This window comes from Camelus ferus, chromosome 18 (assembly GCF_009834535.1).
Source record: "Camelus ferus isolate YT-003-E chromosome 18, BCGSAC_Cfer_1.0, whole genome shotgun sequence".
Taxonomy (NCBI): Eukaryota; Metazoa; Chordata; class Mammalia; order Artiodactyla; family Camelidae; genus Camelus; species Camelus ferus.
The window spans coordinates 4,905,118-4,931,019 of record NC_045713.1 but is presented as its reverse complement, the minus strand read 5'-3'; the positions used below and the strand labels follow the sequence as shown (position 1 = coordinate 4,931,019).

Genomic DNA, 25,902 nt, shown 5'->3' with positions numbered 1-25,902 from the left:
GCACGGTGAGGCGGAGCGCGGCGCGGTGCACGCTGGGATATTTAAGTCTTCTCCGCGGCGCGGAGCCGCGATGTCTCCGGCGGCTGCTGCGGCTGGAGGAGGCGAGCGGCGGCGGCCCATAGCGAGTGTCAGGGACGGCCGGGGCTGGGGCTGTGGCGGGCCGGCTGGGGCGGCGCTCCTCGGCCTGTCGCTGCTCGGCCTCGTGCTGTACCTGGTGCCGGCGGCGGCTGCGTTGGCCTGGCTGGCTGTGGGGGCTACAGCGGCCTGGTGGGGACTGAGCCGCGAGCCCCGAGGTTCGCGCGCCTTCTCGCTCGTTCGGAACGCGCGGCGTCAGCGAACGCTGCTCGCCTCTCCTCCGGCCAAGTCGGCAGTAAACGGAAGTCTCCTAGAGCCGCGGAGCCTACTCGAAGGACCTGACCCCGCTGAACTGCTCCTCATGGGCAGTTACCTGGGCAAGCCCGGCCCCCCGCAGCCTGCCCCGACCCCGGAGGCCAGGGTCCTGCGAGAGAGGCCTGGCCGCCGCCCACCTGCCCGTACCGCGCCGCCTGCTCAGTCGGCCCATCCCAATCGCGTTCACGTTCACTCCTCCCTCCCTACTCCTCTTCTTCGACCCTCTCGGAGGCCTGCCCACAGGTAAGATAACCCTGATCTTCCCCACACCTCCTCTCTGTCGACTGGCTTTGAATTGAGGCCATGACTTTTAAATCCGATTTCCTTTTTCATTAAGTCCAAAGTGGATTCTGTGTCGTTTTGTCCTCTCAAACACCTTGGTGCATGTCACCTGTCTCCTGACCCCCTTTACCCTTTGGAATGAGATGCGATGCCACAGCTGCTCCCTTCCAATTCTTAAAACTGTGTGAATTTTGAAAAACGGCTAAACTATCCTTCTGGTGAAAATGTCTTTCTCTTTCCTGTGTGGTTATATAGTATCTTTTGTCAGATTTTTTTCTTTGGACCACGAATAGAAATTCTGAGGTTAGCCAAGCTCAAGTGTTCCAGGAAACACCTCTTTGATAAAACTTGGTGGATAAAGATGATAAAACCAAAGAGACAGTTTCATCTAGTCCCAATAGCTGAGTGATACAAGAGTATACAGAAATTTGGTGAAAGTATTAGATTCTTGAAAAGTACACATAATTGAGAAGATGAACATTTAGGTGTTAATGTTTGACTTTGGCTGTATATTAGTGACGACTTAGCAGAAAAGATTGAAAAGATTGAAGCGTTCTTGAAAAGTTGCCCCCTGCGCATCCTAACACACACTTTTCTTCCATCGTAGTTTTACTTGCGTTAGCGAGGTTTTCAATTTTCCTCTCATTGTTGAAGTCCATTGTAGGGACAGCTGTTAAGCAGCTGCCACATTCTGCCCTTAGATGGAGTGGGGGAAAGTTGCCATAAAAATACTGTGTGGTCTGTATTGCTTAGAAAAAGGTTTAAGCTCTTTGGAAAATATCTGAACCCACATGGTTCTTTAGTCATTTAAATTTTCTGACATTCCTTTAAGCTTCTTTGATATCTCCCATTCTCCACAGGGATTGTGGGACTTTATCACATCGGTTTGTAATAACACCTCGAAGAAGATATCCAATCCAGCAGGCCCAATATTCCTTGCTAGGGGTGCTTCCCACAGTATGCTGGAATGGTTATCACAAGAAGACTGTGCTATCTGCTCGAAACTCCAAAATGGTGTGCAGCCCAGTGACAGTGAGAATTGCTCCTCCGGATAGCAAATTGACTCGTTCTCCAATGTGAGTATTGTCTTGAAAGAATAGACTCCTATTTATGTCCACTTTATTCTTCTGCAGTTATTCCTCTGAGAAAGCAAAAAAGGAAGTAGCTGCTTATTTGAATGAGAAATCCCAAATTCTAGTAATTGAACCATCTTTTGTTTTGTTTTCCTTAGTCTGTAGCTAATTGCTAATTGCTAAGAGCAGTTTCTGTGAGGGTATAAATTATACTTTTGCTTGTTGGTTAATTTCTAATTTCTAGTGACTGAAGTCTGTGTTGTATGGCATGGTGATTAAAATATATTAATGCTAGAATCTTGTCTTTCATTGCAGACCAGAGCAGATTATCAGCTCAACACTGTCCTCACCATCAACTAGTGCCCCAGACCCATGTGCAAAGGAGACTGTACTGAGTGCCCTCAAAGAGAGGAAGAAACGAATAGTAGAGGAGGAAGACCAAATATTTGCTGATAGCCAGGAAAATAAAAGAAGGTAACAGGCCCAGCAGAGTAAATAAACAGGCTTCTCACATGGGCTCCTGGGATTTGTTGAAATACAGAGGCCAGCTCCAGTTTGTGACTTTATTAGGTCCCCTTCTTTGGCTTGGTAACAAGTACAAGTATACAAAGAGAGGAGGTTGAAGTCACTAATTAGGATTCAGAACTGCTTGTGGCTTTCCAAGGAGTCAGCTAAGGATTCTTCTCATTTTTTAATTCAGCAAATTGGACACCCACTGTGTGCTGGATCCTATTCCAGGTATAGTGCAGAGAGCTTTAAACAAGACAAAGTCCTCATGGGACTTACTTGAGGGAGAGAGACCAAAAAAAAAAAAAAAAAAGCTAATAAAATAAACAAGATAATTATAGACTAAAAGTGTATAGACATTAAAAAAAAAAAAAGGTAATATAACAGAGGGTAATGAGAAGAGGAATGGCTCTCTGATGAGATGGTGAACTCCACACTAAAAATCATTGGCCCCATTACCGAGACCGGATTGTTCATATCCTGCAGCTTTAAAAGTTGGCCATTTTTTTCTTTTCTTTCTTTCTTTTTTTTTTTTTTTTTAATGGAGGTACTGGGGATTAAACCCAGTACCTCATGCATGCTAAGTATATGCTCTACCACTGATCTGTTGCCTACCAAAGTTGGCCATTTTTGATACTGTAGGTGACAAAATTAAGTAGGGAAATATTAATGCAAGTATATTTGTGTAACAGGGAAAGCTCAGGTAATGATGACTAGAGATATGACTGACAAGTGAGCAGTTTGAGCTAATGTTAACTGGCTAAGCAGAAGAGGGAAAGAGGAAATAACTATTTTTATGGTCCAGATAGATTTTTCATGTTCTTCAGGGTGGTAGTATTTCTTGACCCTTATTAGCCTGTAACTGGGGATTCTGTGTTAATCTTTTCTGGAATTGGAATAAGCAATGATCATATGCACCATGGATAGACCCTTCTTATGTATGATACTGCAAACTTCACATACTAATCTCTAGAGCTGTATAGGATATGTGGGTTGGCCCCTAAAGTGTTGCTTTGTTTTTAATTTGTGGATGATAGGGTGTTACATTTGTGATTGTGATACTTTGGTGAGAAGTTAGCAAATATTTGATAAACCTAAATAGTTCAAAAGGTCTTGAAATAGTCTCATACTTTCCTTATTGCCAGGACAGTCTTAGCATAAATTTACCTTTTGGAATCTTTGGGATTTGAAGCAGCCTTTTTCTTACCTAGCATGGAACCTGTGCTCCATAGAAATAGTATAAAATCCCAAGAATATGGGGATATGCTTTAAGGGGAAAAAGTAATTTCATTTAATTGAGAGTTTTTGTATTTGTCACAGGCGCCATGATAGCAGTGGGAGCGGACATTCAGCATTTGAGCCCCTGGTGGCCAATGGAGTCCCTGCTTCTTTCGTGCCTAAGTAAGTGAGACTCCACGGATGAGACAGACTATTTGGGAAAAGGACATTGTCAGAGTTACTGTCCTATAGATTTTCCTCTTTGCTTTTTGCATTGCTTTATTAGTTCACGTTCAAATCTTTGAAATCAGAGAGAACATTTTGAGTAACTTGTCACAGCAACTCTCTTCTAACTCCTTTTAATATTTTTTCATTAATATGGATAAAATATGCTAAGGCTAAGTGGGCTTATAGATATGTTTAATAACCGAGTATATAGACAGAAAGATCGCAAGATTTGTGCAATGGATAAAATGCAACAATATGGAATTTAAGATAAATGTTAAGTCTCTACATTTGAGTTTAAATACATTTGAAAAGGAATTAGATGGTGGGGAAAGTGGTTCAGGAATGTGTGTAAAAAGCCTTGAGGTAAGTTATATGCTTAAGCCAGCAGTATGATGTGGCTGCCAAAAAAGCTAACATGCCCCTAGTCTGTACTGATAGAACAAAGGCTAGGATGAGGCTGATGAGTGGCAGTCCTGCTTTCCTTAGTTCTGTTCGGATTGTCCATGAGCATTGTGTTTGGTTCGGGGTACTACACTGTAAGAGAGGATGTACACAAACTGAAATTCATTCCTGATGGAGCAGCTAAGATTTTATGGGGTGGTGCTGGTGGTGGGTAAGGCAGTTTTTAAGGTGTATAAATACTAGTCCAGAGGAGAAAAATCTCAAAGGAAGTAAGGAAAGTTGGATAATGGCCTCCAAAAAAAAGTGAAGGACTGTCACATGAAAGAAGAAAAACAACTTGTTGGTTTCGGCTCCAGATAATATCCATGGGTGAAAATTAGAGGAAGTACTTTTTGATCCACTATAAGAATAAACTGGTCCATGTAACAGAGGTTGGATGACTGTTCCACAGGAAAGATGTGTAGGGAATTTCTGTTTCACTTGGAAGCTTAGGAAAAATGGTTGGTTCATCTTAACACTGATTTTTTTTAAAAAACAATTTTATTTAGGTATAATTAGCATACAATAATCTGCCTGTTTAAACTGCACACTTTGATAAGTTTTGACATGTATACACTTGTGAAACCATAACTACTGTCAAGATAAGGAACATAACCTTCACCTCCAAAAGTTTCCTGTGCTCCTTAGTAATACCTCCCTCCATCCTGCCCCCATCCCCAGGCATCCACTGATCTGTTTTCTAGAGTATTATATCAATGGACTCATACATTTGGTTTTTAAAATATTTAGCTTTCCCCTCCTGACTGTCAGATGTAAGTTTATTTAAGATAGATTTTGTGTCCATGGACAAAGCCTTAAAAAAATGCTATCTTCTGTAGTACATCTAATGATCTTTTCCCCTTTTTATTAGGCCTGGGTCTCTGAAGAGAGGTCTTAATTCCCAGAGCTCAGATGACCACCTGAATAAGAGATCCCGCACCTCTTCTATGAGTTCCTTGACAAGCACGTGTGCAGGTGGCATCCCTAGCTCCAGCCGCAATGCCATCGCCAGTTCCTACAGTTCTACTCGAGGTCTCTCTCAGGTACACTTGTCTGTGGTGTGGGAGAAATGGGGTCCTAGCATTAATTAATTGATCAGCTGGTGTTTACTAATCACCTTTTATCTGTCAGATTTGGGGATTACCACTAAGCTAACAGAAGATACAGACCCTTGAGTGATAACTATAGACCAATGGAACAGAATAGAAAGCCCTGAAAGTAAAACAATCATACATGGAAGTCTATAGACAGAGCCATTATTGCAGATAAATCGGCAAAGGATGAATAATTCAGTGAATGGTATTAATTTAATCAAAAGGCAGATTGAGTCCAGATTGCATTGGATCATAAAAGAAATTTATCCTATAGGCATTGAGAATTTAGTGAGAGTTTAAATATGAAGTGGTCGTAGCAGGGAAGGTATTGCTCAGTGGTAGAGTGTGTGCTTAGCATGCATGAAGTCCCAGGTTCAATCCCCAGTACCTCCATAAGTAAATAAACAGACCTAATTACCTTCCTCCCCACAAAAACAAACAAAAAATAAATTTAAAAAAAAATAAGAAATGGTTGTAATTCTTGAGAAAGAAGATGTCATATAGCTGAGGAAACAGAGCAAGCTTTGCTACCAGACTGACTTGGTTTCAAGTCTCGGTTCTTGACACTTGGGCAGGTGAATCACTTAAACTCTTTTTTTTTTATAAATATCTATTTGACTCAGCAACATTTATTGAGGCCTAAGCATTTGTTTTTTTCAGGTGGCTATCCTTTCTTGTTCTTTACCTGATCATAACATAGAAACTTAACTGATTCCAGCTTTTTTCTCAAGCTCATTCTAAACCTTGGGTTTCTTGACGTTAGTCTGATGGAATGCGTCTGCTATTTTACCACCTGACTTTGATTTAAATCCCTCTTTTCTTTTTTTAAACTTATATTAAGCATCGTTGCCTCCCTGTTTGTGCTTGTATGATGCAACTTTACTGAGTGAAAAATCACTAGAAGCTTCTCAGTAAGAAAAATGTCTGTGGTAATATTTAGTATCTTTGTAAATAGGCCAAAGACGGTGAAACTGTTTGCAGAGTGCTTATCCTTTATCAGTTACTTTGCCGCTAGGCGCCTTCAAGTGAGGCAGAGATGAAAACTGATCGTCTTTGCTACCAGGGAACTCCACCTGGTAGAAGAGACAGGTGTATGGATAATTATCATATAACAGTAATACCACTGGTGTTGCAAAAGTCATCAATGTCGTGGATAAGTATATTTTTTTAAATAAAGTTAAACTGAAAATTTAATGAGAGCAAGACTAATTTACTGGCTTATCTTTATTAGAGCAGTTTTTTTTTAATTGCAGTATAGCTGTACAATATAAGTTACAAGTGTACAATATAGTGATTCATAGTTTTAACGTTTATACTCCATTTATAGTTATTATAAGTATTGGCTACATTCCCTGTGTTGTCCAGTGTATCTTATAGCTTATTTTATACCTAAGTTTGTACCTCTTAATCTCCTGCCCTTATTTTGCCCCTCCCCTCTTTCGTCTCCCTACTCGTAGCGTCTGGTTTGTTCTGTATATCTGTGAGCCTGCTTATTTTTTGTTATATTCAGTAGTTTATTTTTTAGTTTCCACATATATGTGATACTATACAGTATTTGTCTTTGTCTGACTTACTTCACTTAGTATAATGCCTTCCAAGTTTATCTGTGTTGTTGCAAATGGCAAAATTCCATTCTTTTTTATAGTTGAGTAGTATTCCATCATACATTTTTTATACACACACACACACACACACACACATATATCTCACATCTTTATCCATTCATGTGTTGATGGACACTTAGGTTACTTTCATATCTTGGCAATTGTAAATAATGTTGCTGTGAATGTTGGGGTGCGTGTAACATCTTTTCAAATTAGTGTTTTGGGTTTTTTTTTTTAATATATATCCAGGAGTGGAATTGCTGGGTCATATGGTAGGGAACAGTTTCTTAATTTACTTCCATCATTTTGATAGACAATATAGAATACACTTGTATGCACATCATAGCTCTAACCCTTTACTGAATGTGACAGTCTCCTTTTTATGCCAAAAATACATTCTTTCTACATTTATTAGTTAGCATTCCATTACTTTTTCAGATTTTTTTTTTCTTGTTAATACCAGCGATTGACTTTCCAGGAGCCTTTCTTCACAAAGAAATTTTTTTAGTTACTTAAAAGGAGATTCTATATGCAGTGATGAATAGAACCACAAAATTACATTAAAGGTTGAATGCTAGACTTATCAGCTAGGGTCAGTCATGTTCCTTCTGTTTGACTTTTAGCTGTGGAAGAGGAGTGGACCCAGTTCATCTCCATTCTCTAGCCTCCCCTCATCCCGCTCCCAGACACCAGAGAGGCCGGCAAAGAAAATAAGGTAATCCATTATAATTTGCTGTGTGGATTGTGACAGGTCAGGAAAGGAGGGACATTTACTTGGTTCTTAGGCTTTCTGCAACTCTGATCTGGAGGCTCCAAGAAATTAACATCTAGAGGACAGTGAGGCGCCCGCCTGAATCACTCTCATCTCTCCCAGTTCTCACGTACGGACTGGAGCAGCCTCTGGCTCCCCTCACACTGCAGCATGAGGGACTGAGGTGCAAGACAGGGAACTGGGTGAAGTCAGCAGGCAGCAGACTTCATGTTCTTGACTCCAGCTGACCTCTAGGTACCTATAGTCAAGTTGAATGTCACTCTGTTAGGGATCAGACCTGTGACTAGAACATTCAGGAACTTGATGGGTTGTAAGTAAGGTTTTGAAGATTATTGATTTGTGCTTATTTTAGGACAAAAGTTTCTCTGTGGCCCCTGTGAACTGCCTCCCTTCATTTTTGTAGGAATTGTCTTTTGACTTCTTTTATTTTTTTTCCTGGCACACTGAGGTCTTAAATCATGGTTGTTCTAGACCTTGTCTGGTTAGTAGGTAAGCAGGTACAAGAAGTTATCCAGTACTTTTGTCAGGTACTCACAGATAAACTTAATTTTCTGCCTTTTCCCCCTACAGAGAAGAGGAGCTTTCTCATGATTCTAGCTCTTCAACTCCATTGGTAACAGACAAGGAGTCCCAGGGAGAAAAGGGTAAGTTGAAGAGCACATAAGAGTGGCTTGCGATGGTAGTAGCAGTGTTGAGCATTGTTGTGTAAAGGGCCTGACAGATACCGAGATAGGAGTTCTGTCCTTCAGAGGTTTGTAGTCTGGTAAGGGAGAAGGTGACACAGAAAAATGGAGTATAACACGGGATGACAGTGGGATATAGATAACCTTAGGTTGAGGTATCTGTGAGCAATCCAGGTAATTATTGTCCAGTAAGCAATTGTATGCATGCGTTTGGGCCAATTCTCTCTTTATATCCTCTTGACTTTAGAAATAATCTTGCAGACACCATCCAAGAGCCCAACTCATGGAAGATAGAATTTTTTAGATACCCAGTGAAAATTCAATGTTAAAAACAGGTGGACAGACAAACCTATCCATTTCTGGCAGAGAGGAAGAAGAAAACAAGTCTATATTTCTTTCCTCAGTTGCAGATACAACCACATGGAAGAAACAGAACTCGTGGAATTCCCCATCAACACCTGGCAGCTCTGGGCAGCGTAAACGGAAGGTTCAGCTGCTGCCCTCCAGGCGAGGGGACCAGCTGACCTTGGTATGGTCTTGTCCGTCTACCTCGGCCCCCCAAGCTTAGCTCTGTATTGCAAAAGCCAAATACAGGATTCTTCCAGTTTCTTCTGATTGACTTGACTTCTTTTTCTCTTTGGTAGCCTCCACCTCCCCAGCTTGGTTATTCAATCACTGCTGAAGACTTAGACTTGGAAAAGAAAGCTTCACTACAGTGGTTTAACAAGGTCTTGGAGGATAAGACTGGTAAGGAATATAGATCCGTTTCACACTCCAGAGAGGGTTTGTTGGTTTTATTTCGGTCTTTCTCCTCTGGGAAATCTATTTGGGTCCTCAGTGGAATCTGGAAGACAGCATTGAGATTGAGGGGGAGCATTTCTAAATTAGTTACATAGAGACCCTACATTGCCACTGAGAAGAATTCCCACACAAGGGAGGACAGTGTCATCATTTCTTTCTTCCTTAGATACTGCCTCGAACTCTGTCACTGAGAACCCGTCTACCAGTCAGCCACCTTTCACTTTTACCCTGCCTGCTGCTGGGACTGCCACCTCCCCAGCCTCCCTCCCAGCCCCAAGCACTAACCCACTGCTGGAGAGCTTGAAGAAGATGCAGAATTCCCCAGGCCTGCCATCCCCCCCTGGTGAGTGGGAGAGCTTGCTTTGGAGCATGTAATAACATCAGCCTTTGTTTAGGTGGAAATAAAAGCACCATGCCAATCGTTGCTGAAAATTGTTGTAAAGGTTGAACCTATTTTGGCTTCCCAGACCCAAGCTGGTGCAAGCCTAAAAAGCTTCAGAAGTCTGTCATCAGGACATGTTGGGGTGGGGGGCAATGGGGGTACTGCAACACGTGAAGCTGGGGGAGACAGCATAGTTTTGGTAGTCCAGTGGCTCTTGACTTGAAACTCAGTTCCTTAGCTGCTCTGAGCCTTGTGGTCGTCGTCTGTAAAATGCAAATGATGCTTACCTCATGAGGTGTCCCTGAAGTGTAAATAATCACCTGGGTAAGATGTCTTGTCACATGCTTACTACACCACAGGCACAAGACCATATTAATTACTTTTCCTCTAGGTTTGCAAGGGTCCAGCTGACTGTTCCAGTCCCATGCCTTCCCAGTGCTACACATATGCACACTCCTATTAGTGCGCTTTATCGTATAGTAGAGTGTGTTAGCTGTTCAGCCCCTGCCAGGGCTCACGGGCAGAGACTGTCTCATTCCTGTTACACGTTCTGAACGGAGCACCTGGGCGAATGTAGCACATCTTTGTTTGATGAATAAGGTATATTGTAGGTAATTGACTGGACTTGAGTTCAGGTGATTGGATGTTCCTTGGTTTCTACACATTTAACCCCCAACTAGGCTAAGTTTTATCCCCTTCTATCTTTCTTCTGATCTGTGAAGGGTAGAGCTTGTGAAACTTCTTCATTTTTAGGAATGAACATTTTAAGGGCCTGTGATAGGTTTAGTTGTAATTATTGACTGTTGAATCCCTAGCTCTGTGCCAGGCCTTGAGCACCATCAGGTTTGAGGGGATTCTGAATTCATTTTCTCTGCTCTTCTTCCCAGAATCTGCTGGAGTGGCAACCACTGTGGCCCATTCACCTCTGAAGACACCCAGCCCTCTGGCCCTTCTTGGCTCTTCACAGTCAGGGCCCCTTCCAGGCACCTCCTCAGACTCCACGTCCACAGCCACTTTCTCGGGTCTGACCCCTGCTTCTTCCACAGGGCCAGTCACTGACACCGCCAAGTCACCACCAGCCCCTCAGGCCGAGACATCTGCCAAGTCCCCAGCCCCATCTGCCCCATCTCCCACCCCTAAGCAGAGCATTCTGTTTGGAATGCTGAACACCCCACCTGCAGACCCTCCTGTCTCTGCAGCTCCTGCTGTGTCTTCAGCGTCTCCCATGTTCAAGCCCATTTTTGCAGCTCCACCTAAAAGCGAGAATGAAGGCCCCTTGCCTTCTAGCCCTTCCAAGGTCACAACCACAGCCTCTTCCAGCTCAGCCCTCCCCACGATGACCAGCACCCCACTTCTCACTTTCAAACCTGTCTTCAACACCATGGGGCCACCTACATCTGTGCCCCTGTTAACTCCCTTCTTCAAGCAAACAGCTCCTCCAGCCACTACCACGAGCGCCCCTCTCTTCACGAGCCAGGCCAGTGCCACCCCGACAGTGGCTTCCATGACCACAGCCAGCACCTCCACAGACTCTGCTCCGAAGCCTGCGTTCGGCTTCGGTATGAGCAACGTGACCAGTACCCTGAGCAGCGTGACCAGCACCACGGCCTCCACCTCCCAGCCCTTCCTCTTTGGGACCCCGCCTGCTTCTGGTGCCAGCTTCACCCCGGCCATGGGCTCCATATTCCAATTTGGCAAGTCTCCTTCCGTGCCTGCTTCAGCAACAGTCACCACCTTTGGCCAGTCCCTTCCCAGTGCCGCTCAGACCGCCGCCAGCGGCAGCAGCACTGCCAGCTTTGGTGGTTTTGGCGGCACCCTCAGCACCTCCGCCCCGGTCACCAGCAGCCAGCCCACGCTGACATTCAGTAGCACAAGCACCCTGGCTTTCAACATCCCCTTCAGCTCAAGCGCGAAGCCCCCTCTGCCGTCCTACCCGGGAGCCAACCCCCAGCCCACCTTCGGGGCCACTGACGGGCAGCAGCAGGGGGCGACCAAGCCAGGCCTTGCCCCTGGCTTTGGCAGCTCCTTTGCTTTTGGAAACTCTGCAGCCCCAGCCCCAGCCCCAACTGCAACTCCAGCGCCAGCCCCAGCCCAGCCGGCCTTTGGCAGCGCCACACAGTCAGCATTTGGCGGTCTGAAACCCACAGCCTCTGCCTTCGGCACCCCTGCCAGCACCCAGCCCGCCTTCGGCAGCACCACAGCTGTTTTCTCCTTTGGTGCAGCCACCACGTCTGGCTTTGGAGCTACAACCCAGACCACGAGCAGCGGGACCAGTAGCTCGATGTTTGGCAGCGCAACACCATCGCCCTTCACATTTGGGGGATCGGCGGCGCCAGCCAGCAGTGGGGGCTTTGGGATCGGCGTGGCCACCGCAGGCACCAGTGCCGCCTCTGGAGCGTTTGGCTTCGGAGCAGGACAGAGTGGGACCACTGGCAGCACCACCCCTTTCGGGGGAGGCTTGAGTCAGAACAGCTTGGGCATGCCCAGCCAGAACACAGCCTTTGCCTTCAGTGTGGCCAGCACACCAGACAGCAAACCTGTGTTTGGAGGTAAGGTCAGGAGCTGACCCGGTCGGCTGTGCTGGGCACTCCTGTGTTAGCACAGTTCCGCTCTTGGGGAGCGTTACATTGTGGTAGCAGAGAGACAGGTATGAAACACATAAACACAGTGTCAGGTTGCAGTAAGTGTCTTGATAAAATATGTAATTAATAACGACTGGGGGCGAATGCCTTTCTGAGGAAGTAACACATTTAATCTCTGAGACTGTCTTTGTGATAAGAAGGATGTGGGGGTGTGAGGGGCCCAGAGGCAGAAACAAGTTGGGTAGGTTCATGAACAGAGGAAGTCAGGAGTGGCTGTATGTTTAAAAGTAGGGAAAGTGGTATCAGATGAGGTCGCGAGGTAGGCAGAGTTGGTTAGTAGGTCAGTCATGGCCAGGGTTGAGTGCCTGGATTGTCAGTACTAAGGGAAATCAGTGTAGAATTTCAAGCAGAAAAAATGAAATGACTTTTGCCTCGTGGAAGATGAATTATAAGGACTTTTGACCCTGGTAGCTTCTGTTTTCTTCACGGAGTGTGAGAGAAGGTCTTGAGGAGTGGGTTAGGCTGAAATGCCTACACAGGAGGGCCCGTTGAAGCAGTCGCTCTGGAGCAGGGGAAGGGGAGGAGTGCCACAAGATGTCACAGGACCACAGGCCACCTGGAGGCTGGAAAACAGTAGTGAATTTAAAGTGAGACAAGTCAGCATTGGTGCTTTTCCAGCAACATCCAGCCTAAAATCAGCGGTAGCAGACAAAGCCAGCCTGTTGAAGCTCAAGCAAGTGAAGCGGGCAGGGCAGTGGACTGGGATTCCTGAGGAGGCTGAGGAAACACGGGAGCCAGGGTGCTCGGAACAGGGAGCTGGGAGCGAGGGCGGGGAAGTGGGGACTGGAGCAGCTGTGGCGGGGACGGGGAGATGGAAGGACTCCTGTGCAAGGTCAGCCCTCAGGGAGCAAGAAAGATGCCTGCCCCACTCCAGTCCCCAGACAAGGAAGAGCTCAGAGGACGCAGCCCTCCCCAAGGAGTAGGAGGGAAAGCAGCATCAGTGCCGGATGGCAGGATGGCGAGGGCGGCCACATTCGCTGATGACTGAGTCCCAGTGCGCCCGGTGGGGAGATAGGGGACCCCCAGTGGGAAGGAGGGGGCAAACAAGAAGAGACTTAACACATCTAGTACTGATAGAAGGGAGGTAACCTTAGGGTAGAAGGTGGGGGTCCACTGAGTGTCCCCTCTTCTGTGGTTTAGTGGTCAAGGGAACACAGGCCCTGCTCCTTAGGTGGCCAGAAGGCAACCCTGAGGGGCTGTCTCTGCGGCAGCACAGCTGTGAGCAGGCTGGAGGCACACCTGGAGTGGCAGGTATTCGGGCTTAATTATCCCGAGCAGTTCCTCTAGTGGCGTGAACTGGAGCTGAAGGGTCCTCTGGGGGAGGCCCTACTGGGAGCAGAGACCCTCACTCGGATAATTACCATCTGCTTTGAGGCCCTCCGCTCACCAGCCTGGTCTCAACAGTTCTCTGCTGTCTCTTCATCCTAGGCACCTCCACACCCACCTTTGGTCAGAACACCCCTGCCCCTGGGGTGGGCACATCGGGCAGCAGCCTCTCCTTTGGGGCATCCTCAACACCCACCCAAGGCTTTGTTGGAGTTGGACCTTTCGGTAAGCGGCCAGTCTCTTTGTTGCCAGCGTGACCTGCTTATCTCCTCTCTGAAGAGGGGGTGGGGTGGGCTGGTCCACCTGGGAGTCCAGCACAACCCAGGTTTGGAGTTGGACAGAGAGATCAGGGAGGAGCCAGCTCAGGAAGAATTTCCCAGATCTCTGGGAAGCCAGGTAAAAATGCCTTCCTGGGCCTCACTCCCAGACTGTCTGTGGTTCTGGAATTTTGCATTTTTAATCAGCCCCTCCCCCAAAATGATTGCTAGAACTTGGGAAGCCCTTTCCTAGCATCCAGTGTTCTTCAGAGGAGTGTTGTCAGGTCGCAGCTGCCCTGATGAGATCTTGTTGAATCTTTCCAGGACCAGCGGCCCCTTCCTTTTCCATCGGTGCGGGATCCAAGACCTCAGGGGCTCGGCAGCGACTGCAGGCCCGAAGGCAGCACACCCGCAAGAAATAGCCTTTGTCCCTGCCCATTCCCCCGCCCCTTGCCCAAATCTGCTAGGAAGAGCCTCTGACCCCTCTAGTTCCATAAAGCAGACCTACCCCAGGCCTCTGGCTTCAGCCACCAGGGAGGTAGCAGCAGCCCCGGCGGCTGTTTCCCTCTCCTCCAGGAAGCAGAAGCCTCGGGCCATCGAGGGAGGTGGGGCGGGACAGGGCGGGGCAGGAGCCTGCTACCTTACTTGAACAGTTCCGCTGGTGAGGCTGGAGAGAACTAAAGAAACACCTGTACATATGGTCCACTTCCTTCCCTGACTCTTGTGTGGTGTTTAAGCTTAGTCAGGCGGCCTCCCTTCCCGCCTTTTCCCTGAGAGCCATCTTTGCCGGAGGGTAACGGAGGGTCACCACTTGCATCTCTGACATGCACTTGATGGGACTGGGGGAAATGGATTATCCCTAAAGCTTTACCTTGCTTGGCTTGGCTATAAAAAGTGGTTCTCCCCTTGTCCCTTTAGGGGGCTGTTTCCCCATTTCTTGCTGCTTTATCCCTCACTGGTTCCTTACAGGATCGATTCCTTTTAAAATGATCCTGAATCTAGCTTTGCCTTGGAGACCCCAGTGGGTGCCGCTCCTGCTGTTCCACTTCCTCCTGCCAAGTCTGAGCCGATGTTTCATCCCCAACCCTCTCTGCCAGTTTGGCCCCTAAAAGCTTGGTGGCTCAAGACTGTTAGCCTGGCAGACCCAGGGGTGGTACCTCACTCCAGGAGATGGAAGCTCTTGGAGCAGGCAGGATGCCCACCACTGCTTTCAGCTGCCTCCTCACCCACCTTCCCTGTTGGCCTCACTGGGCTCGTCTGCCTCTCCGGGATTGTACGTTTAAAGCCTTGTTCTGTGTTATTTTTGTCTGATGCTCATGTCTATTGCTCTTTGAATCGAGTTTGGAGGAAGCATTGAATTGTATGAGTGGCGGCATGTTGGTAGTGCCGGACTTAACTGTTTCTCAAGTTTCTGGGGCCTAGCTAATTGAATGTGCAAAGTAGCACCACTTTACGGCTGTAAGTGCCGAGTCCTGGATTTTCAAATGGTGTTTTGACTTTTAAGGGCTGGCAGCCCAGGAGGATGGGGCCAAGGGGAAGCAAAGGCCTCTTCCCTCTGCTGTTTCTTTCCCACCTCCCTCACCTCACTGTAGGCAAGATCACCCGTAGGGTATGTTAGAAAACCTAAATTAATGAATCACATTTTAAAATTACATTACTCCCCACCCCTTCCCTTCTTTTTCCTTTGTTCCAAAACCACATACCCTAGGCCCAAGAGCCTTGCTGCCAGGCCCATCCTCTTTGGGAGAAGTATGAATGCGTGTGTCTAAATTAAAAGAAAAAATATTTAAACATTTTTTAACAAAATAAAAATTTATTTTTGTATTTAAGCTAAATTGCCTTTTAAATTCCTTCAAGCTTGGTTCATTGAGGTGGTTAAGTATAAATGCTATTGACTAGAAATTAGCTGTACTGTTAAGTTATACCTGTGTGAAGAAGAGGCTCAAATGCTGTCCCAGGCAGCTTTCCTAAGGGACTAGAGCTCCTTCTGGAAACATATAAAAATGTAATTCTTATTTTATAAATAATGTGATGTAGATGTAACTAGTCCCCCCACCTTTGTGACTGAGGGTGAATGTTCTGTGGCAGGGGACTGCTCCTCCCCGCCCCCAAGAAGAGCTCTGTTGTGTGTGGAGCTGGGGGGGCCCTGAACCTCAAATACCTACTAGATTGGAGGGGGGGTGGGGCACGGGTCTAGAAATCAAGCTTCTACCTATACCTTATGTAAGGTAGACCCTCTTAGTTTAGTGCTCTAAGCTAGTTTACCTCAGTTCCACCCACAGGCAGGACCGTTGGTCCAGGAGCCCCTGAAGCGGGCATCCTGGTGCCTGAGTGTGAGCGCGAGTGTGTACACGTACGTGCACTGGGCAGGAGCGGGAGGCTGGGACTTTCCACGACAAAGACTGAATTCCTGTGAGTCTAGTTGGAATTTTTAGTATGAATGTGAGATTTTTCTCTTTGCTTATGTCATTAAGAATAAAAAAACTGTGATCTATCGTAGACCATGTCCTGCCTTTTATTTTTATGGGCGGCAGCAGCGTGTCTCACCAGCCAGAACACAGCCCGGGGAAGGGACCCAAGGTCTGGGTACATGCATTCTCTCTCCAGCTGGAGAAACAGGGTTCCTAGTTTTCTTCCTACAGCCATAAAAAGAACCTTTCCAAATGGACTTGCTGCTTGGGGCTGAGGGCCTGAGACCAAGCTGAGGGGGGACCCAAGAAGTCAAAGCTTCAAGCCCCTGCTATGTGTCAGGCCCTGTACTGGGAGCAGCTGCTGCTTTTTGCCGCCTCTTCTTTCTCTTTGGGGCTCGGCTGGGTCTAAGGTCTGGTGCTGATGCCTCAGCCCATGGGACGGAGCTGAAAGAAAAGTACGTAAGTTAGTCATGCCCCATCTTCCAGCATCGTTGTAGCAGGCCCCCTACTCACTCACCTTGGCACCTCTACCCGTTCAAATACAGCAATGAAGAAGCCACCCGTGAGCGTGGTCTCAGGGGAGGCCCGGAGGCAGTGCCCAGCATCTGGGAAAGTGCTGATGCCTCGGTGCGGCCAGGAGGGGAGGGCAGGAGCAAGCCTGCAGAGAGGAAACGGCAGAAGCTTGAGGTAAGAGGGCAGCCCCCTCCCCCAGACCCTGGTGGACACCCACTACCTGAAGGCTCCTGAGCTCTGCTGCAGGGCGGCTTGTACCACATCTTCATTCTCCTCCTGGCAGAGGGAGCACGTGGAGTAGACAAGGCGCTGCAGGGCCGGGAAGGTGAGCGCGTGACTAAGCACCCGCTGCTGGAACGCCGCCAGTGCTCGCAGGCGCTCCTTGCTCGGCACCCCTGCGCCGGGCTCCTCCAGCTGCCTGGTCAGCATCCCTAAGGAAGAGGGCTTTCACCACACACTGCGTGACTTCGAATGAAATCCCCACTTACAGACGAGAACGTCTGCCCAGGGTCACACGATGATTAAGAGTCAGAACTAAACCGAAGGCCAAAGCAAACTTCCTCCCCTTCTGCTCTAAGGCTGCTCTGGATCTGTGGGGCCCTTGGGCACACTTTCCCCAATCTCACCGGAGCCACTGCAAGAAGGATCCAGCAAGATATACTGGACCTGACGATAACGCTCGTCTGAGGGCGAGACCGCCAGGAAGTCCTGCTCAGCCAGCTCACAGCAAGAGACCCCGGCCCGGGTCAGCAGGGTAGCCATAGATGCCAGGCGCTTGGCATCCAGGTCAAAGGCAAAGATCTTCCTAGGGAAGAGGGCAGAAGTGAGGTGAACTGAGAATCTATGGAGCATGTAAGAGCCTACACCTCTGACATATGACAACACATACTTTTAAGTCAGGACAAACAGAAAATAGTATTTAAATGTTTTAAAATTATAAGTATTTTAAAAGGGTCAGTGGTTAGAAACAACCGGCCTGGGCACTCTATCCCAAGGGCTAAGGGATTCATATCTCACACCTGCAACCCACCGGGAAGCTCAGCTTGGGGCTAAACCACGAACTGCCCTTGGTCCAGAAGGAAGTATTGAAAGGAAAGGCCTCCTTTCAGTCTCATATCCTACTGGAGTAAGAGTTCCTTATTTCTTCTTACAAAGTACAGGATCAGACCTCACCCTACTCCTCTGACCATGGTGCTCACCCTTGGTTCTTGAGAAGAGCAGCCAAGTGACTGGTCTTGTTGCCCGGGGCAGCGCATGCATCGATGACGTGGGAACCCGGTGGTGGAGCCAGCAGCATGGCTGGGAGGCAGCTCGCCTGGTGGCGTGCACGCAGAGCACAGCGGCTGGGTGAACAGAGGCCCCGGGCTGGGCACTCCCCACCTGCTCCTCCCTCTTCCACCCATTTTCCCTACCTTGTCTTGTAGGATAAGGTGACCGGCTTGGTACAGTGGGTGTTCATGCAGATCTGTCTGGGCAGGAAACACGAGCAGCTCTGGCAACAAGGAATCCAGAAGAAAACACTTTCCTTTGAGGGCCCCTAAGTCCTCGAGGCTGCCAGGGAATAAGAGCCATTCATTCCATGTTTTCTGAATCATTCCATGCCAGGTACCAGGCCAGACTTTTCACAGATCACCTAACTGCTTATTTATGCAACAAATGCTTAAAACTGCTATGAATAAATTAACAGGGTGACAAGATAGAGGAAGCAGTTAAGAGAATGGGGTTTTCAGGCCAGACTCTGGGTTCAGGATCCCACCTCCACCACTGACCAGCAGCGGGAACATGGGAAAGTGCCCTCATCTCAGCCTCTGTCTGTACTTTGGGAAAATGGTAGGTGTGAGGATTAAATGACATGCAAAATACTTAGGAAAATACTTTGCACAAGTCAGGCATTCAATAAATGTTAGCTGGTACTGTTACAACATAACCCCGGGGGCTCTCCCCTTGAGTGTACTTTCTATCCCTTAATAAATCCTCACTTGACTTTCATTCATAGATAGATAGACAGACAGACAACCCTGGGGAAGGGCATGGTGCAGGGAGGTAAGTGCTGAGCTGATTTCTGATGGATGAGTTAGTAACATGAGGAGCTGAGGTGATAACTATATTCACTAAACTGCAAAGAAGCATTGTCCACTCCACCTGACTCACACAGAAAACAGGCCTAGAGAGTAACTCAGATCAGAAAGCTATCAAGTGGCAGAACTAGAGTTCAAATCCAAACACAGCCATTCTCTCCACCCTGATCTCTAAGCAGCATGCTAGAGGCAGACGGGGGAACATCTGTAACAGGTGGAGGGGAAGGGAGGGAGCAGAGGCGGCTTCCCAGAGCTGTAAAAGGACAGACCAGGAGGTAGGCGAGTGAGGGGAGGAGACCCATGGCAGATGAGCCTGGAAAGGAAGCAGGAGGCACAGCACAACAGAGAGCCAAGAAAGGATTTCCAGCAGGGCAGTAACACTTTGGATCCGGTTTCAGATCTGTCTCCAGCCCACACATGTGGGCAAACATGGCGATAAAGTCTGGAAGTGGGGAGACCAGTTTAGGAGATTCTTCTGTCAATCATGGCAGGAAATGATGCTTAAACCTAGGCACTGTCCAAGAGAATGAAAAGATCACTTTGTCAATGGACTAAATGCCTCAGTCCAAAGATATAAAGTAGCTGACTGGGTTAAAAACAAAAACAAGACCCATCTATATGCTGCTTACAAGAGACTCACTTCAGAGCTAAAGACACACACAGACTGAAAGTGAGGGAATTTTAAAAAGATAGATAGTTCATGCAAATGGAAATAACAAGAAAGCTGGCATAGCAATATACTTATCAGACAAGGTAGACTTTTAAACAGTCTATAACAGACAAATAAGGGCATTGTATATGATAAAGGATTCCATATGAGAAGAGAATATTACACTTACTCACATTATATGCACCTAATATAGGAGCATCTAAATATGTAAAGCAATTACGAACAGACATAACGGGAGAAATAGACAATAATACAACAGCAGGATATTACCACCATACTTACATCAATGAACATATTATCTGGACAGAAAATCAGTAAGGGAACAGAGGTCTTCAGTGACATATTAGCTGGACTTAATTGGTATCTACAGGACATTTCATCCAAAAACAGAATACACTTTCTTTCCAAGTGCACATGGAATATTCTCCAGGATAGATCACATGCTAGGCCACAAAACAAGTCTCAACAAATTTAAGAGGACAAATTATATGAAGCATTATTTTTCCAACCATAACGGTATGAAACTGGAAATCAAGTATAGGAAGAAAAATGGGGACAACACAAACACATGAAGACTAAACAATATGCAAAAAAAAAAAAAACAAAACCCAAAATGAAACAAAACAAAAAACAAACAAACAAAACCCCAATAGGTCAATGAAGAAATCAAAAAGGAAATCAGAAAATACCTCGAGACAAAGATAAAAACACAACCTTCCAAAATCTATAGGATACAGCAAAAGCAGCTCTAAGACATTTAAAACAATGCAGGCTTACCTCAAGAAACAAGAAAAATTTCAAATGAACAACCTAACCTACCATCTAAAAGGAATCAGAAAAAGGATAAAGTCAGCAAAACAAAAGAAATAATAGAAAGAGGAAATAAAAGAGACAAAAAAAAAAAAAACCCAAAGAAATAGAAAAGGTCAAAAAATCAAGAGCTGATTTTTTTAAAAAGACCAACAAAATTGATAAACCTTTAACCAGGCTCATCAAGAAAAAAGAGAATTCAAATAAAATAAGATTTGAAAGAAATGTTACAACTAATACCACAGATTAAAAAATCATACGATCTTCAACATTTTTAGAATAAGAAAGAATGTCAAATCATGTCTCTGGGAAATTATGGATTTTGACATTTCTGTTAATAGAATTTCTCAGGCTTTCCCTCTTGAAAAGTACTGGACTCTGTAAGACGGCTCTGTGTTTGGGATCTCACTCCAGGGAGAAACCCACAGCTGGATTCCTCTATAGACCTCTGTCAACACCCTTGCCCTCCCTACCTTGTCTTGTTGATATTGTACTGTTGTTGAGGTTTTTATTTTTATGTACTTCATATATAGAATTCTGAGCTAGGGTTGCTTTTGTGGCCTTTCTGAGAAGCTCTAATCTGAAATAAGATTAGATAATGGTGTGGAGTGTGTTACTAAATTAAATATATAAAGATACAGATATATAGATACATATACACACGTACAAACGATGCAGACATAGAAAAGTTATGAATGATACTACCTGATTCAACTGTGTAAAATAAACACTTAAGGCAGTATTTCTTGCCTTGCTGAGACCTGATATAATGGAAATATTAAAATACTCTTCAGAATAATTTCTTCAGCTACAGTAAGCTTGGTGTCACATAATTTTAAGAACTTGGCAGTAGAGCTCCAAGTGCCTCACGTTTCTTCATTTGGCTTTTGGTTACTGAAGCATTACTTGAACTAGAGGTTCCTGAGGGAAATGTTCAGAGGAAGTTTTATCAGGATTTTAATGTAAGGTTTCAAATGGAGGAAGGCAGGAAATTCAAAGTGTGCCTGGAGAGAACCCCTGCCTCCCTTTGTCAGGGCTTCTCAGAAATCTGTTCTGGATAGCATGAATGAATCAATGTGCAGTTTTATTAGATGGCATTACAGACAAAAATAATGCTGCCTTTTCTGTCTCTCAGGGCTGTTTCCATGGAAACTTCCATAACCAAACAAAAGCTACCAATCATTTAGCCAAAGCTTGTCTTGGCGCATAGACCTGTATTTCTTTAAAGAAAACTGTTTTCATACATTTGGTTGTGAGAGCAGGGGCTCTTGAACATGCCCTAGATTACAGAATACTTTTTCTCTTCCAGAATGTTTCTCTTGAAAATACAAAAAAAAATTTAAAATCCCTTGTCTGAGATCTGCACTCTGAACTTCCCTCAGCTCTTTAGATAACACCTCCAAACCTGTCCCAATATCACAGGTTTGGGGTCATTTTTAGAATGTCCCTTGTCACATTAAACAGAATGAATTTACCCTACATGTCCTCATAATAGATATGAGTGTTTGGAACCTTAAAGTAAACATATTTAGTGATAAAAGTCCTGGGAAATAAGACTTTAGAAAAGTATAGGAAATATTGAAAAAAAATCTGTAAGTTTGTGCAACACTGTATAACAAGTATAGGCTACTCCAGTGAATCCTAGATAAATTACTTTAGAAACATAAGGGTGACTTAACTTAGTGGCCAAAGTAACTGGATTACTTTGAGTATTCCAGGGTATGGTGCCATTGATAAGGAATTAAAGTAGGTCAAAATTTAAGTGACGTTGGTATTACTTTCTAAAGCTAGCTGTTCAGAGGAAGAAAACCACACTTTTTTCTATAGCCAATCAAATACTCTCTCTATATAATTAATATTCGTATCTTTTTGTAAAATTCTTAACCTTTTGAATTTAAACCACAGTCTAACAGTCTTTTGACAATAATGGTGGTGTGTTCATCCTTTTGTCTCGCTGGATTTTATAGTTAGTGAAACTATCTTTTCTCAACAAAGTGTATTTGAATAGTTCTGTCATCTCATTTATAAATTCTGTCTTGCATTGTGATTTAATTAACCTTACTGTCCTTATGAAATGAAATGGTGGCTTTTTGAAATAAATTTACCAAAAATAGACATGTAAACATTTTAATAGATTCCTTATTAGCTGAAACCAGACAGGTATCTTTGGAGCTGACATGCCACTTGTTTATAGGCAGTTTGGATAAATCTATCTTCCAAGGTATACATTTGAATTCAACTTGGATTCTTTCAAAAAAAAAAAAAAAATCATAAGAGATACCACAAACAGTAATATACCAACAAAGGACAACAGAGAAGAAATAGATAAACTTCTAAAAACATAAGATCTTCCAAGACTGAATCAGGAAGAAACAGACAAGCTGAAAAGACTGATCACTAGCAGTGAAATTGAATCAGCAATCAAAAAATTCCCAGCAAACAAAAGTCCAGAACCAGAGAGCTTCACAAAGGAATTCTATGAAACATGTAAGGAAGAGCTAATACATATCCTTCTCAAACTATTCCAAAAAACTAAAGAGGAAGGAACACTCCTAAATTCATTCCATAAGGCCACCATTACCCTGATACCAAAACCAAAGACACTACAAAAAAAGAAAATTACAGGCCAATATCTGTGATGAATATAGATGCAAAAATCCTCAACAAAATATTAGCAAACTGAATTCAACAATAAAGATCAGACACCATAATCAAGTGGGATTTATTCCAGGGATGCAAGGATGGTTCAATATCCCTAACTCAATCAATGTGATACACCACATCGATAAAAGTATAAAAATCACATGACCATCTCAATCAATGCAGAAATAGCATTTGATTAAATTCAACATTCATTCATGATGAAAACTCTCATCAAAATTAGTACCAAAGGAACATATCTCAACATAATAAAGGCCATATATGATAAACCCACAGTTCACATCACACTCAGTAGGCAAAAGCTAAAATCTTTTCCTCTAAAAATTAGGAACAAGACAAGGATGCCTACTCTAGCCACTTACATTGAAGACAGTATTGGAAGTCCTACCCACAGCAATCAGACAAGAAAAACAACTAAAAGGCATCCAGATTTGAAGGGAAGAAGTAAAATTGTCACTATTTGCATATGACAAGATATAGATTTATTACAACTAATAAATGAATCCAGTAAAGTTGTAGGATACAAGATTAATATACAGAAAGCTGTTGCTTTTCTATACACTAATAATGAACCATCAGAAAGAGAAAGCAACAGCGGGGCAGGATATAGCTCAAGCAGTTGAGCGCATGCTTAACATGTAGGTCTCAGGTTCAATTCCACTACCTGCTTTACAAGTAAATAAGTAAATAACCTAATTACACCCCCCCAATTAAAAAAAAAAAAACTTAAAAAAATAGACTCTTAAAAAAAAAAAGAGAGAGAGAAAGCAAGAAAACAATCCTGCTCAAGACTGCATCAAAAAGAATACCTAGGAATAAACTTGACCATGGTGGTGAAAGACCTATACTCTGAAAACACATATAAGACACTGATGAAGGAAACTGAGATGATATAAAGAAACAGAAAGATATCCCGTGTTCATGGACTGGAAGAATTAAAATTGTTAAAATGTTCATATTACACGGATCCCTGTTTCCCCAGGCACCTCCTTAGATGATGACAGCAAGGCAAGGTTCTAAACTCACCTGGAAGCCCGACCCTGGTAGGAGAAACCTTGTCTCTTGAAATAATCAATTGCATCCTCAGAGCAGGTCTTCAGAGTGTTCACCCGCACAAATCGAGGCACCTGGGAGGCTAGGAAGCAATGAGCAGTGAGTGGGCAGGAAGACAGCCCTCTCCTCTCAGGGCCTGTTGGTGATCCCCCACGCCCACAACTCCTTCCAGCTCACCTGGACCAGGCTTGGATCCCACTTCCAGCAGGTCCTCATTGCGGCTCACACCTCGGTGAACCTTGAGCCGGGCCAACTCTGCCTTCAGCCTTGCCTGGTGCCGGTCCAACAGAGCCTTCCATCGACCCCCACGCCCTTTAAAGCCTCTTCCCAGCAACAGCTCATATACTAACACCTGGGGATGGGGACAGGAGGAGCTAAAACCTTGAGTATTATTAATTCCTTAGAACTCCACAGTGTTGGAACTGGAAGGACTAAACAGACCACCTGTCAAGACAGTAATGCGTGACCTTGTTCAAGATCACACAAGAAATTAACGGCAGATATGTGATTTGAACCTGGTGCCTTTCTTCCCAGTCCGGAACCCTTTCCCCATGGCTTCTCATCAGGAGAGCTCTGGATCCTAGCCCTCCTCTTTGTCAACATCACCCTTTTGTTCTACCCAGAATCTCTACCGCCGCTACTCTGCACTTATGTTCTTAATCTTTCACACAAGGCTCGAGGTTAAAGCATCTTCATCTCACCTCAATTCATAACCCAGCGAAATGCTGCGCCTCCTCATTTCAGAGGAGCAACTAGCTAAACTCACATGGTGGCTGGTAGTGGAGCTGGGACCGGGTTATAAGAGATCAACCTGCCCCAACCCTCCCCGCTAGCTACCTTGGCCAGGTGCGGCCGCAGCTTCTTCTCGGCGCGGAGCAGGCCGGCGCTGGTGATCACGGCGTCCAGCACCGCAGAGTAGCGCTGTGTCTCGCACACCAGTGCGTACAGCTGCTTCACGTTCTGCGCGCGGCCGAAAGGACCCAGGTAAGGCGGGGGCCAGGCGGGGAGCCCCAGGCCGGGGCTCCCCGCCTGGCCCCCGCCCAGGCCCGAACCCCTCTACCTGGAAGCTGCTGGCATACACTAGCCCTTTGAGGGAACCCTGGCGGCTCTCCACGCCCGCCAGCACTGCCGCCGCCGCCGCGTACAGCGCCATGCTCCGCTTTCGCGCGCCTTTACGGCTCTGTCGCGAAGTGCGCCGGCTCTGTGCCGCCCCGTTCCCTGGGACTTCCGGGGTCAGAGGGCACGGAGGTTCCGAACCCGGAAGTGCCCTGCCTGGTTCCCACTACTCATCCCAAGCACCAGCAAGGCGTTTGTCGGTTCACTCTTCTGTCAGGGTATGGAGGCCGACGCTGGCAGCCCGGTTCACCACTTCGTAGCTCTTCATTTTTGTCTTTCAATTTTTGCTGCTCTCATAGGCAATGAGATTTTACTAACGTTTTAATTTCTGTGATTGAGGTTGAGTATTTTCATGTTGTTTGTCATATATATTTCTCTGTTGTAACACGTGAATGTCTTTTGCTCACTCTTCTACCGTCTTTCTCTTAGTGTCCTTTATGTATTAATATATATCCCTTGTCTTGTATTGCCATTTTTTTTCTAGTTTATTGCTTTGTAATGTGGTTTATAATTTTGGACAACATGGAGTTCTCATTTTTTGTATCTTTACCTTTGTTCTTTCTGCCTTTGCTGTCATGCTTGAAAGGCGCTTTGGACCTCTACAGTCGAGAAATTATTTACAGCTTCATCATTTCAGTAACTCCATTTAGAATTGGGTCTGGCACATGCTGTGAGTAACGGCTCTAACTTTGTTTCCAAATGGTAGCCTTTCATGCATTCCTTGGGATGATTCATCTATAGTAACGTTTCCCCAGCCTGACCCTCGAGAGGACAGGAATTGGGTGGTGTCTGTGTCCCCAGAACCCATGTGGTTACTGATGCATGATGGGTTGATGGGAGGGAAAGAGAAAGAAAAAAGAAAAAACCCACTACATGTGTATCTCAACTAT

General features: G+C 45.5%; 2 protein-coding genes across 3 annotated transcripts; one reads left to right on the top strand and one right to left on the bottom strand.

Moving 5' to 3' along the window:
* The first annotated feature begins 24 nt into the window (after window positions 1-24).
* Window positions 25-16,199, top strand: LOC102511555 (nuclear envelope pore membrane protein POM 121C). The gene is made up of 13 exons (XM_006180942.3): window positions 25-633; window positions 1,533-1,748; window positions 2,061-2,219; window positions 3,573-3,653; window positions 5,011-5,182; window positions 7,461-7,552; window positions 8,180-8,253; window positions 8,697-8,821; window positions 8,937-9,039; window positions 9,260-9,436; window positions 10,363-12,024; window positions 13,546-13,668; window positions 14,025-16,199. Exons 1-13 carry the CDS (start codon window positions 71-73, stop codon window positions 14,120-14,122), a joined length of 3,645 nt encoding a protein of 1,214 aa, XP_006181004.2. The 5' UTR covers window positions 25-70; the 3' UTR covers window positions 14,123-16,199.
* On the bottom strand, window positions 12,202-25,096 carry NSUN5 (NOP2/Sun RNA methyltransferase 5). Of its 2 annotated transcripts, none has more exons than XM_014556052.2 (10): window positions 24,957-25,096; window positions 24,734-24,856; window positions 24,074-24,248; window positions 23,870-23,978; window positions 18,037-18,175; window positions 17,824-17,939; window positions 17,251-17,429; window positions 16,845-17,055; window positions 16,629-16,769; window positions 12,202-12,680 (listed from the first exon to the last, which is right to left on the bottom strand). In XM_014556052.2, exons 1-10 carry the CDS (start codon window positions 25,047-25,049, stop codon window positions 12,575-12,577), a joined length of 1,392 nt encoding a protein of 463 aa, XP_014411538.1. In that variant the 5' UTR covers window positions 25,050-25,096; the 3' UTR covers window positions 12,202-12,574. The 2 variants fall into 2 exon arrangements, with proteins under 2 accessions (XP_014411538.1, XP_006181005.1); XM_006180943.3 differs by lacking the exon at window positions 12,202-12,680 and adding an exon at window positions 15,827-16,555.
* Between the last annotated feature and the right edge of the window lie 806 nt (window positions 25,097-25,902).

What these genes read in the sequence shown, in the direction of transcription:
- NSUN5 (XM_006180943.3), bottom strand. Translation starts at nt 25,049, where the DNA reads ATGGCGCTGTACGCGGCGGCGGCGGCAGTGCTGGCGGGCGTGGAGAGC. An exon ending in TCCTTCTTGCAGTGGCTCCG is followed by an intron (nt 17,056 to 17,250) that starts GTGAGATTGGGG and finishes CCTCTTCCTTAG; the next exon opens with GGATGCTGACCAGGCAGCTG. An exon ending in CAGAGCTCAGGAGCCTTCAG is followed by an intron (nt 16,770 to 16,844) that starts GTAGTGGGTGTC and finishes TCCTCTCTGCAG; the next exon opens with GCTTGCTCCTGCCCTCCCCT.
- LOC102511555 (XM_006180942.3), top strand. Translation starts at nt 71, where the DNA reads ATGTCTCCGGCGGCTGCTGCGGCTGGAGGAGGCGAGCGGCGGCGGCCC. An exon ending in AGGCCGGCAAAGAAAATAAG is followed by an intron (nt 7,553 to 8,179) that starts GTAATCCATTAT and finishes TTCCCCCTACAG; the next exon opens with AGAAGAGGAGCTTTCTCATG. An exon ending in TGTTGGAGTTGGACCTTTCG is followed by an intron (nt 13,669 to 14,024) that starts GTAAGCGGCCAG and finishes GAATCTTTCCAG; the next exon opens with GACCAGCGGCCCCTTCCTTT.